At 39.0% G+C, this 13,655-nt stretch overlaps 1 protein-coding gene across 3 annotated transcripts in view; it reads right to left on the reverse strand.

Moving 5' to 3' along the window:
• LOC117306791 (metabotropic glutamate receptor 4-like) overlaps window positions 1-13,655 on the reverse strand; it is a 50,231-nt gene that overhangs the window by 6,156 nt on the left and 30,420 nt on the right. For all 3 annotated transcript variants that reach the window (XM_033791301.1, XM_033791303.1, XM_033791302.1), the window contains exons 2-5: window positions 13,061-13,280; window positions 6,790-7,083; window positions 4,816-4,956; window positions 528-725 (exon numbers count right to left, since the gene is read on the reverse strand). In XM_033791301.1, coding sequence (XP_033647192.1) covers window positions 528-725; window positions 4,816-4,956; window positions 6,790-7,083; window positions 13,061-13,280 — 853 coding nt within the window. The remainder of the gene's footprint in view (window positions 1-527; window positions 726-4,815; window positions 4,957-6,789; window positions 7,084-13,060; window positions 13,281-13,655) is intronic.

Here is a 13,655-nt window from a genome sequence, read left to right on the forward strand (position 1 = left end):
TACACCAAGTGAGAAGACTGGTCTTTGACAATTACCAATAGTGTCCAGTGTCTTTAAAGGGTAGGTACACGTTTGGTAATATTGTCAAAGACCAGCTTCTCACTTGGTGTATCCCATCATAACCGTAAAATAACAAGCATGTGAAAATTTGGGCTCAATCGGTCACCGAAGTTGCGAGAAAATGATAAAAGAAAAAACACCCTTGTTTGTGTGCTTTCAGATCAGAATAAAAGACTTCTAGCTAGAATGTCTTTTATTATTTTAGTGAGAAATTACCTCTTTCTCAAACACTACGTTACTTCAGAGAGAGTCGTTTCCCACAATGTTTCATACTATCAACAGCTCTCCAATGCTCATTACCAAGTCAGTTTTTAAGTTAATATTTGTTTTGAGTAATAACCAAATGTGTACCTTCCCTTTAAGCAAGTTGTTTTCGCTGTCATCACTTCAGTGCACCGCAATGCATTATTTTAACCAAATCTATTTTTGTTTATTGCAAATTAAGGATGATAGTAACACTCACTCACCCTGGAATGACACATTTTTGAGATAATCCAGTAGTTGTTTACCGTCGATCCGTAGGAGTTCCTGGCACAGACCCGATGTCCCATTACACAGGTCCGCCTGCATCGTGTGAAGGGCATGAGCGAAGGAATAGACGGCGTCGGTCACGAACGATATCTTGCCCTCTTGTTCGTACTTCGCTGCTGAAATGCTTTCCAGTCCTGGTGACATACAGGTTGGAGATGGATTAGAAAAGTCTCAAAAATGTTGGCCAGAATCCCCTGTTGTTAATCATACTCTGGTTGTATCATGGTATGACACTTGTCCACCAACTTCGTATAATATTTCTAGTGTTTATAGTACCAATGTATATTTGGTTTGCGGTAACACCATGTGTGTATCTACTTGCCAGGTAGAGTTTGTTCTCAGAGAACTGTCTTGCTTTATGAGGGGTTTCTAGTGTTGATACTTTTAAGATAAGTTTGTAACTGGCCTGATAAACTTGGCTTGTCTGTAATTATAAAGTTGGTTTGTGGAAACACCATTTACTTGCAGGTAGAGTTGTTTTTTTAGGGAACTTTCTTGCTATATTCTACTACCGCGGAGTTGATTTTTCGGTTTTTTTTCCGGGAGAATTCTTAGTTCTGAAAAAACTGTCCTGATTGTTAACTACTACATTGGCGGAAGGTAGAACATCGGCTGGGCTTAATACTTTGGATAATAATCGTTTTTTTTTAAACTGCACTACAACGGAGTTAATTCTTAATTGGTCTCTATCTGTAATTGTTCTTGTCTGATTTTCCTTTACTGTGTGAGGATTCCCTCTCGTGATGCGTTTTGAGCACCTTAGTCAGGTGGAATTTGGCGCTTTACAAATGTTTTATACTATTATCATTGCCATGCCATCTGTGAATGTGTACATTGACTATAAACATAATTTGGCATTTCACGAGAGGAATTGAACTATACTTATATCTTGGATTTAAACGTCGTACAACAAGCTCCACATAGAAGTCAAGTAATGTAAAGACAACAACTAAATAGTACAAAATATTCCATTGGACTTCATATCAATTTTTTGACCCAAATCGTGCATGGCCATTTGCATAAAAAGTAAGACTTTGCGGTTTTTCCTAATAGATACCTGTCTTTAATCTTCTCACAAAGGCTAAATCCGAAACCTTAAAGAACCACACCCTCATAGATGACACTTACAAACATGTAGTTCAACCGACCAAACTCACATTTTATCCCGTTTTAAGAAGGAATCGTTATTTTTTGGTGATCGAAGATTATCCAGACAGAGCATTGAATGGTGAACATTTTAGGACTTTTCTCATTTTGTTATTCCTCTCGTTTCCTGTTATATTTTCCATCTGAACGAAATCCTGTCCTTGAATTTGAGAACTCTGAAGTCAAAGAAAGATCCACGTTTCAAAATCAGACCAGTCGATCTACCCACTTAGGGGGAGTTAGCATCCGGGCGCGTCATACGAAAAGGTCTTTCAATTTCACGTGGCATTGATTCTGATTTTCGTTACAATTTGAAGCTGTACTCTTTCTTTCACGAAGAAGTCCACACACTTTCTCTTTAATGCTTAAATATGTTTTCTTATTATTAACCAAGCATGGCTGTATTGACTGTACTTTGCAGGCACACATTGCGTGCAGTCCTCCGTGATAAATGATGACCCATTCTTAAAATACCCCCGCCATAATGACTTTCTTAAATAAATAGGCATCAAACATTGCGCCCGTCTGCACTATTAGGGATAATAATAAACACCATAATGCAAGCATTATTTGCTCACAGAAGAGTGATTGTGCAGTTGTGCGCTAACTGATTGCTCATTTTCGGTCTGACAATGGTTGGGCTGCGTGGTGTGGCTGGCGAAGTTAATTTGCTTATTTTCACAAAACTGAATGATTAATACATACGGCCGTTAAAGACACTGGACACCATTGGTAATTGACAAATACAAGTCTTCTCACTTGGTGTATCTCAACATATGCATAAAATAACAAACCTGTGAAAATTTGAGCTCAATTGGTCGTCGAAGTTGCGAGATAATAATGAAAGAAGAAACACCCTTGTCACACGAAGTTGTGTGCTTTCAGATACTTGATTTCGAGACCTCAGGTTCTAAACTTGAGGTCTCGAAATCATATTCGTGGAAAATTACTTCTTTCTCGAAAACTACGTCACTTCAGAGGGAGCCGTTTCTCACAATGTGTTATACTATCAACCTCTCCCCATTACTCGTTACCAAGTAAGGTTTGATGCTAATAATTATTTTGAGTAATTACCAATATATCCACTGCCTTAAAAAGCTGCACTGCTTCAAACACGATGCACCATTGGCTTTTATTTTAGTAAATTTATACTTGAACCTTTCATTGAAGCTACACTTCGTTGCAAGATAAGATTACATTTTTTTATCGCTTAGTTTTGCGAGAGAGACACAGAGAGAAATCCCCTTTATAAAACACACAGACAAACAACAACATAACAACAACAGCATCGACAATGACAACAACAAAAAACAACTAAACAAACAAAAACATATACCGTATAAAACACTCCTAAACAGACCGTAAAACAAAAAATATAGCCCCCAAAAGACTTCTGCTAGATGTTCGTTCATCACATAGGTTCGTTAATGTGTTTTGAAAAAGATAACCATTAGAGATTTCTTTTGCCCCATTATTGTTCACAAATGACCATCACAGACTGAAACCCAGCATGTTGTAGTACATTTTTAAACCTAACTTCAGATTTAAATGATTCCCATACCAAAATGTATATAGTCCCAATTGTGTACCCCAATGTAGACCACACCCGAATCAAGGTACATAGGTACATATAGTTTGGAAACATTTGGAAACGGGCGTTATTCAGTAAATAAAAACAAAGACAAATATATAACCTTTACTATTTGTATGGCGCCCATAGGCCTCAAAGCGCTTCACATTATGTACAGAGTTTGGAATATTTGAAAACGGGCGACATTCAGTAAATAAAAAAATAAAAAATTATACCTTTAATATTTGTATGGCGCCCAATTGGCCTCAAAGCGCATCACAAAAATGCAAAATTCAGCAACTACATTACAGATAGAAAACACCCATAACATTTTACAATAACACATAAAGCAAAATACAATACAGTTGGAGATTCGACTACATTTAGTGGCCGCCCACACAGCTATGGTGCTTAATTAGATGCTTTTTGCTCTGTCGAAAACACCCGACATATATAACAGCAGCGAAATACTTACTGTTTACGACAGCCATGAAGCTGAGTTTATGGAGAAATACCGCCATTCGTTTAGTCACCTTCCCATTACGACCATGATTAACAACGCCTCCATTTCGCACCATGCGCCACCACAACCGTGAAATTGTCCCTTTATTACACCCATTATTAGAACAGCATAGTCAATTTGCTCTATTAATAGAGTTAAAATTGATACAATGTAGAACAGAAAATAGGTCAAAAATACTGCGCACAGGGTCCAATTTAACATAACAGTTATAAACCCAAGAATTACACAGCACGGCCATTTGCATTTGATTGGCGCCTCTGTGGCTCAGAAATTGCACACTAAATGACATGGTTGCCAGTTATTGCTGTGATTGAGAACCGCGCTTAGCAGTAAATGGACTGCCAGCCGGAATATCCAGCTATGTATAATGGTTCACTGAATGGTTTTCAGCCATCGCGTCTGTATCAAGAAAGAGCTCTATAGGTCGCAAAGGCTGGAAATATATAAGTTAGTGTTTGCCTATGGTTACGTGACAATTGGCCTGGACGCATTTTTTCCTGTACATCTAATTACCACCCTCAACAATTTTCCTGATGTTATTTTCAAGGATTTCATTTTTTAGTCGATTTAGAACTGAAAGAAAAAATCCCCATTGAAAAGCACTACGACAGTGGCAATTTTGATGCGTCCTGAACGAAAAGATCATGCACGGAAGCGGGGAATGAACTAAACGAGCAGTTTACTACAGCAGCAACCATTGCCAAAAGGAAACCATAAATCACAATCATCAAAACGCTCCATCCAACAGTTATGTTTTTGTTTTGTTTTGCTGTATTGACCATTTGCCAGTCTCAAACCCTACAGGTCTTTTCGAAATTCTGGTTTCGTCATCGGCTCCGCGCTTAGGTTTCCGTAGACTATATCAGACAATACGCTATAATTTATACACTTCTGGCATTTGGGGTTGCAGAAAGGCGAACGAAGCATAAACTTAACGAAACCAAAACCGACGCCAGATTTTCGAGAAAAAATACACAACACGTACCAGTGCAAAGTTTATTCTTGTTCGGCCCCTCTATTTTAGTCTCATCAAAGACGCAATGAAATGTCCTCTCCCAGAACTCTCGGAACCAGACTTCACTGGAGCCGTTCGAAGGTGTCAGCGAAGTGAAGTATTCATCGAAACCTACAAATGGACATTCCAAAAATTATAAACAAATTATAATTACATATTCGTGAGTATAATTCACTACAAATAAATCAAGATTACTTTTTAGTAAAAAAATGTTTTAACCAAAACCAAATAATAATACCATGCCTTGTCTTCTCATCCAGTTCCGATCGCCGTGGGTCTTAGAGAACTCTGCGGTCTTTACAAAGATTACGGTTCCAAAAGTTCTCCACAAAAACGCCAGTCAATTTTGAGCTATTGGCGCCCAAACACTTCACCGGGTGCGTTCGTTTAGCTTCCCTGGGTCGACCCCGGTGAGTGGCGGTTTTTTTCCAGGACGAACGTGGGTTATTATCTGCACACGTTCGTCCTGGAAAAGAAAAACGCTACACACCGGGGTTGACCCAGGGAAGCTAAACGAACGCACCCACTGTTGGGCGCATGGCCATTTTAAACATTGCGCCGTATGGCCTACCAAAACACCAGCTAAACTATAAGGTCACATATGCAATTTGCGACTTTGCGACTGTCTTCCTGCTCATTGTAACTAAGTAAGTTTTTTAAGGGAAGTATTTTCTGCTGAAGCAGCTTTATAATGTTTGGCCTTAAAAAAACGTCTTGCAGACTCAAATCACGTAAAGAATAGTTATGGGGAAGTGAATATTAAGTGTGTTTTCATGTCTTCAAACAAAAAAGAAGAAGAAAAAAAACCCCGATGATGCAAATTAGATTTATATTAAAAGGATTTATTAAAAAAATGCAAAAAACAGTTTCCAATGTTGTTTCACACTGAAACCTTTTTGTCTGGGTCGTCTCTCTAATTGTTTTCTTGTTCGATATTCAAGACGTCTATTTCCAGCAGCCCTGAAACTCGTTGCTTCTTCGTGTGTTGTTGTTTTGATAGTGGTCTGCCCATGGAGGGTGTGCCTGTTATTTAAAAATGGCTTGTCGGCTTTCTTTCCATCTTTGTGTGTTTGGCCGGTTTCTTTAATTTCTTATAGATGTAGGTGTATCCTACATTTGATATAAGTACTAGTTTATCTACTTCCATTTGTGGCAACATGCCAAATTGCTAGATTGTAAAAGGATAATATATTTTTTTAATGAGTCTGAAGATACATGTACAACACTAACATAATACAAACAGCTTGGTAGCCTTACGTACAAAGGCATGCATATTGTAATTAGAAAAATGCCTCTCATATACATTTATCTTTTTAAAGTCTTCGCTCATCGTACTTTCAAATTTATCTCACAGTTTCACTTACTTATTACCTCTTTTTCTGTTTATAAAATTGAAAATGAAAAGTAAAAATTCACACCGATTCACACCGTCTTGTCGAGAACACAATTTTTCACAAATATGTTGCATTCGACTACCGGACAAACCTTCTCCTTTGTCGCCCCTAAATTTTTGATTAGTCTCCCCCATCTCTGCGCTCTGCTGATTCACTTCATATTTTCAAAGAAGCATCTTATCTGAAATCACACCTGTTCCCACATTGATTGTTTGGTTGTTTATGATTTTATTTTGAAATTTTGTAGCATCGTTGCCAATGTTTCCTTTGCTGTATATCATCACAAACCGCTGTGATCTTGATGAAATGGTGGTATATAAAAACATGTTTGTATATACCTTTATAATGGTCTGGCCATATTGATTTTACTCCATTCCAACTCGGTGTAACCAAACTGAGGCTGGACTAAATAATAGTCTGGTGCCATGCCCAATGAGGGTTAGCATTCATTACTGTTATTGGAAACAGTGAACATGACCAAGATTGTGACAGTGTGATAAAGGTATATTGTGTTGTTTTGACAGTACTGTATTGTCCCTTTTACGATTACCTTTGTCCGGTATTCGGGCCGGTAGTAGTGTGATGGCTCCCTCGGCCACAGTCTCCTGCCCCTCCACGGGGTTGGGCTTAGTTCCCCAGTCATCACTGCCGATCCATATGAAGTGATCGCTTCGGTTCGCCCTCCTGACGGCCGCGAACAGCGACCTCATGTCCGTCTCCGACGCAAAGGTCACCACGCCACGTGCGTGCTCGGTGTTCAAAAGGTAAACCACCAGTTTGTCGAAGAATTCCTTGTTGGCGTCACGTGGTATGACTTCAGAGGGCGCCAAACACAGGCCTGTGTCTGTTGGAGCAAATTATAATTTGAAGGTTAATTCTAAATGATAACTTTGATGATTGGTTAAGACATGCAACTGCTTACTCCACATAACTATTGCACCTCTGGGACATATCGTATACTTATGGACATGCATGTACATCAAAGAGCTGCTTTTTAGCAGAAAACAATGCTTAACAATATTGTCTGCAAAGCAGACGTGATGCAGACGTGAGCAGGATACCACTTACAAATTATACATCTGTCATGTTAGTTTGGCTGGTAACATTTTTTTTTGTTAAGCATAATTTTGTTTTGCTTAGACACTTTTTGGGTAAGCAGCTCTATGAATCTGGGCCCTGTATACGTCAATTAACTAATTCAACTCTGGAAATACTTATCAGGGACTGCTGTATTTATTATCTTAGGATAAAAAATACACCAACATCAACTGCGTATTTTTTTAATCTATTATGATATTGATATGAATATTGGATTCTTTGAGGCTCAAATTATCAAGAATGTAATCGGCCAAGTGTATTTCTCGGGACATGCATCTGCATACGTCATATAAATAATTAAACTCTGGAAAATATCGTATACTAATAATCGGGTGGACTGCTCTATTTCTCCAAATCTAAAAACATATAAGCTATAAATCTATTATGATATCGATATGATTATCGGTCACTCTCAGGCTCAAAGTATCAATGTAATCTGCTATAAGAGGTTTAAATTCCGAGCCAATTAAAGGCGTCCGACCGTCCAAAAGGTGGATTGGTATACGATCACCAATCGGCCTTGGGCTGGTAATCAGCAACTGCGTCGCCGGTCAGCGCGGCGTTTTTTCCCGGGCGCACATCATCGTCTGAAGCTCCGGCCATCATTAATAACAGTGATTGGGTCCTACGTCAGTCAGATGTATATTTGGAATCAGAGCCAATGATCGGATTCCAACCATGGGGTTGTGGTGGTGTTTGCGTGTGTTTGTCGTGTGCGATTGGATTTTTTGATTAGTTCGTTCTATCCGTATTAACGTCGTCGCTGTACGCTGCACATAATTTGTCTTGATTTGTACAAGGAAGGAGATATTTCAGTTTCGTGTAAATTAGACAAAATGGCAAGAGGATGTAATGAATGAACGCTGCTTGCATAATGACGTAATTCGGCAGTTAGTACACTATTCTCCATAAGACGATCTGAGCATACTGATCGAAACGTCGATTTTGAAACCTATACGGTTCTTTACAAAACCACCCCAACTCATTTAGAGATTATCGTTGCATGGTGTTACCGCAAACCTTACTTTATCGTTTTTCCACCGTGCAAAGTTTATAAGTTTGTTAGACAGTGAGCGTAAATTCGCAATCTTATTCTTACAAAAATAAGGTTGACCGGCCACAATACCATGTCACCATGCAAATTGTGACTGGTATCCTGCTCATTGGTGCTTAGCAGACAACATTGATAAGCAATGTTTTCAGCTTTTAATAAGCAGGTCTCTGAAATTGAGTCAATGATGTAAGCTTTCACAGTATCTACAAACGCGGTCAGGGTGCCGCTTCATCCTACAACGAGCATCATATCCATATTTCAACTCATTCTGTAATTATGTTTAATGGAGAATGTAATTGGAGAAGAAGAAGAAGAAGAAGACGAAGAAGAAGAAGCTTGTGAATTAATTCCATATGCCCCCCCTCCCCAGTGGGCAATCATTAATGCACGCTGAAGGACTTTGGAAAAAGCTTAAATGGGCTTTCGAATGCACAATGAATGAGGTTGGAGTGTGGTGTAAGTGGATACGTACATGAATGTATTTAAACCGGACGTGAGGGGAACTCTTTATGTTTAACTCTGCCGAATGAAGAATAGAACACGTTTGGCTTCATTAAAGGAATGACAAGCCAAGGAAGTGTATTTGATAATTATGTCAGGACATACCTCTAACTGGTATGGTTTCTAGTCAAGATAAATGTCAACCCTAAATGTCAGAACCGGTGCTTTTAGAAATCATTATACTCTTTTGGCCTTGCAATAATTTGTTAATCGCCTGACGACGTTTCGATCTGTAGCACAGTCTTCCTCAGATGCTGTCATATTATTTTGGAAAAGGACCGGGGATAGGGTCGCAACATTAAGGACATAAGGATGTTTTTGCAACTAAACAATCTAGGCCATTTTTGGAGAGCTAAGTTTGTGTATAATCTCTTTTCACTTTAGAGGAGCGTGGTTGGTAAAACATACTTTGGTTGACGTGTTTACCGTCTTTAAGTAAATTACATGGTGCTTGAGTCTGGCGTATAGTTGGTCACGGCTTCTTGTATGCTGATGAGGTACTTGGGCATTGCATTACTAGCGGAAGTGCATTTTTGTTAAAGGCAGTGGACACTATTGGTAATTACTCAAAATAATTATTAGCATAAAACCTTTCTTGGTGACGAGTAGTGGGGGAGAGGTTGATGGTATTAAACATTGTGAGAAACGGTTCCCTCTGAAGTGCCACAGTTTTGGAGAAAGAAGTAATTTTCAACAAATTTGATTTCGAGACCTCAGATTTAGAACTTTAAATCTAGAAATCAACCATCTAAACGCACACAACTTCGTGTGACAAGGGTGTTTTTTCTTTCATTATTATCTCGCAACTTCGACGACCGATTGAGCTCAAATTTTCACAGGTTTGTTATTTTATGCATATGTTGAGATACACCAACTGTGAAGGCTAGTCTTTGACAATTACCAATGGTGTCCACTGCCTTTAACAGGGGCGAATTTGCTTTTGACCAGCTTGTCCCCTTTGAATGATGTTGGTTGGGGTAGGGTGAAGCACAGACATTTGATATCTTGAGTCAATATACGGTATTCATAAATACCTATGACAGTTTCGCTATTCCTATTGGTGGAGAGCGCGTCACGTGGGTGTGTATAAACCTCTGTTTATGACCAGTAAAAAGTGTTGAAACATATTGATTCCCTTATTTAGAAAGCTTCGTCTGAAACACTAAATAATATAGAGAGGTGTTGTGTAGTTGGAAACACAACTTCTACTGGGTATTTTCAATAGCTTTGTAGTAGTGAGAACAACTAAGCCAGTTATGGTTACTCTTCTAAGTAAATATTGAATCAATATACGGTACAAAGCTTTTTTGTTTTAGTCAGAGCACAACTAATTTATGTATGGTTAAAACATTCTGTATTAAACTTCTACACGATCTCTTGAATCAAGACAAGGTATGTGATTTTTTCCACGAATTTGATTTTGAGACCACATAATTATTTTGAGGTCTCGAAATCAAGCATCTTCAACGCACACAACTTCGTGTGACAAAGGTGTTTTTTCTTCCATCATTATCTCGCAACTTCGACGACGTATTGAGTTCAAATTTTCTCAGGTCAGTGTTATTTTATGCATATTTGAGATACACCAACTCTGAAGACTGGTCTTTGACAATTACCAATAGTGTCCAGGAGTACTTTAATTAAGATAAGGACAATCTTTTTTTTCTTCCTCTTATGATCTCAGGTTATAATTCGTTTATGTAATGCTTATACCCACATCCAAACAAACACCAACAGACAAACAACATACTTCATAAACCGAAGCAAAAGCCAACGTTGAAAATCAGCCAACCATTAAAAAAATTACAAACGCTAAAGCTAGACGTTGAGCGGGAAAAAGTGTATTGGCCCCCGTCTTGTTGCCTGCGGGTAGCCGTGCGTGCCGCGTCCAGTGTAAAATACAGAGGCACTTTCATCAATCTTGCCTGGGAACGTTTCACAGTCAAACAGCACTGCACTCATCTTTCCAAACTTGAGAACTGACACTCGCAAATAAAAAAAGGAAAATATCCACAAGGTCAAACCCAACGGTATAGCGCGCTTTAAATAAATAACTTTATGAGCGCGAGCCCGCCACAAAACAGCTCCAATTTAATGCTTGAGTTAATCCCGACGCCCCAGTTTTTGTTTCATTATTGAAAAGCTTAAAAATACATCATACTATGGCAATAAGTTATCGATGACGTTTCAGTGCATTTTCTCAGCCTCGCTTCACTGCCGAGATCAATCAACTGTCAAAGCCAAGCAATTATCGGCTAGCGTTTAGAGTGTTCATATTTCACACCCCAAGAGGCCCGAACGAGCTTTGAAAACACTCTCCGTGTTTAACCCTCTTCAGAGTCAAAAGCCTATGGCACTCTGCACACAGGACTGATACTAAGTATGTATTTACAAATAGTATTTACACTAGCTCTTTAGACTCTACTGGACAATGTTTGCCGACATCGAAGCTACTCATGTGAAAAAAAAACCCACTCACGGCGAACCGGCTCTGTTTGGGTGACTACTACGATGATGTGCTTTAAATAGATCAATCAAGCACAAATCCTTTTGTTTTTTGTGTGGTTAATTTCACGATAACACATCGATATTGAAGTGGAGTGGCTAACGCGGTAATAGCAAAATGCAAAGTGACAAAAACCCTTTCGCATCATACGAAGAGGATCAGCAGGCTGGAAGATTTACTCACACAGATAATTTTATAAGAACAAAACCACATAAGATAATAGTATTCATAATAAGATAAACCTTTCTAGTTTGTCTTAAAGACGCAAAACTCGATGGTCTTCTTATTACTTTGGTTTTTGTTTCTGTTAACAAATTTGTTCTCGATGGTCTTCTTATTACTTTGGTTTTTGTTTCTGTTAACAAATGTGTTCTCCCGAACCCGTGATCATTGCTTACACGGGTCGCTTGAATGGTGTGTGAGTTAGGAGCGTACGAGTCGATCGTATCAACGTCTGCTCTAAAAAGCATGCGGAGCAAGTCTATGATCTGTACAAGCATTTACTATGGCAGCCGAAACCCAGAAGTAAGCCATTTTGCAATGACATTTAGCGTTTAATTTATCTTTGTGTGTCGCAAGACAACCCGACTATATTTCTTTTGCAGCGAGTTTGCTATCTCATACCTCGTACTCACTTTGCTCTTGTTAGTCTGACTTACGTGGCCCACAACCGCCTTTACTTGGGATCTGCACGAAACAGATGCAAACCGACCCATCTTTAGTTGTTTTGCTGCATCCTGCAGCAGCAATATACCTGGTCGGCATTGTCCGAAAAAATAAGAAAATCCCGTTTTTTCCCGAAACGAACAAACTCACGACTTGGACTTACATGTACTTGTAAATTCGAGGAGGGTCGATGTTCGATCGAGGCAAAGTCTACCTCGATGGACGTCACAAAAGGGGATAGGCGGAGTCACCCCACAAAACAACTTTAGACATTTTTCAAACATATAAATTATGACAAACAATTACTCCAACAAAATTGTTTAATTTTTAATATCAGGCATATGCTCTTATTTTCAATTTATTTATATTTTTTTCTAGGTGACTTTAACCATACTTCATTGATCTTTTCACGTGCAATCAATTTGTTTGCGAAAATATTCGCAATTTATAGGGTTTAAACACAGAATGTCTTGCCAAAATTGAACTTAAGTAGGGCAAACTTTACAATTATTCGGGAATTCCATTTAAAGGGTTTGGTTCCCTTTATAGATCAAGTTTCTGGCCCTGAAATTAAACACTACTCACTGTTAATTAAGGTTGTAAAATAATTTACTTGTGGAAGTTTCAGCTTCTTTTTTCGACAAGATTTTGAGGGGAAACAAAATGGAAAATCACAGATGAAAGTTTTCCCACTAAGAGTCGCGTTAGTCCGTTGTGCATGCTTAAAAACTATTTCTGACCGTACCGTTGCGAAAATAACTTTCGTGAATGTTGTTTACTCGTTAATCAAAAACTGCAGCACTTTAGCAAGTAATATTTTAAGGGAAGCTTTTCGATTGTTTAATGTAAATTTTGTGGACTTTGTGTTCTTCAAAATGTATCCAGACCCTTAGACAGACCATACAACAATTTGCACAGACTCAATCGAATAGGACGACGACGACAGGACAACAGACAAAACAAAAAACCGGCTACAAAAAAAGAAAAACAACAAACCGTTACTGAATCGTGTAAGATTCCTGAAGGCGCTGATCCCATCCTCTCCATAATTGCCCGCCGATGCCACCGTGGAAACGTACTTCCAGCCCAGGGCCGTGACGATGTCGAGCATGGCCTGGGCCTGGTAGGTGTCCGGTGGCACGACCCGTAGGAAGTAATCATACCGTGATTTATCGCTCAGTTCGGGGCTCGTGGAGGCGTAGCTCACCTGGGGAATCTGTAACGATACCAAAATGTGATAACAGTAACACATTATTGTTGACATTGTTGACTCCCTCTGTACTAAAAGAATAACTAATCTTCACTGCCACAACTTTCACCTTTCGCAGACTCGGGTCGGCGCACTGAGAGTATAAGAGACACCCACAGGGCGTTCGCTTTCTCTGTTTGCGTTTTTAGGATATCTTATTCAGATGAAACTGACCTGTTTTTCTCCTTTTACGCTCATTCGGTTTGTAACCTTGATTATTTTCCTCATTCTGCTACAGCGCATGGGCGCACACAGCCTAACCCAAAACAATGGTTTGGTATAATGTTTGTAGATTCATCGCATTGTGTTTAAAGGATAACTGTTGTTTCCCATGAAGTGACA

The sequence above is a fragment of the Asterias rubens genome, chromosome 2 (assembly GCF_902459465.1).
Source record: "Asterias rubens chromosome 2, eAstRub1.3, whole genome shotgun sequence".
NCBI lineage: Eukaryota > Metazoa > Echinodermata > Asteroidea > Forcipulatida > Asteriidae > Asterias > Asterias rubens.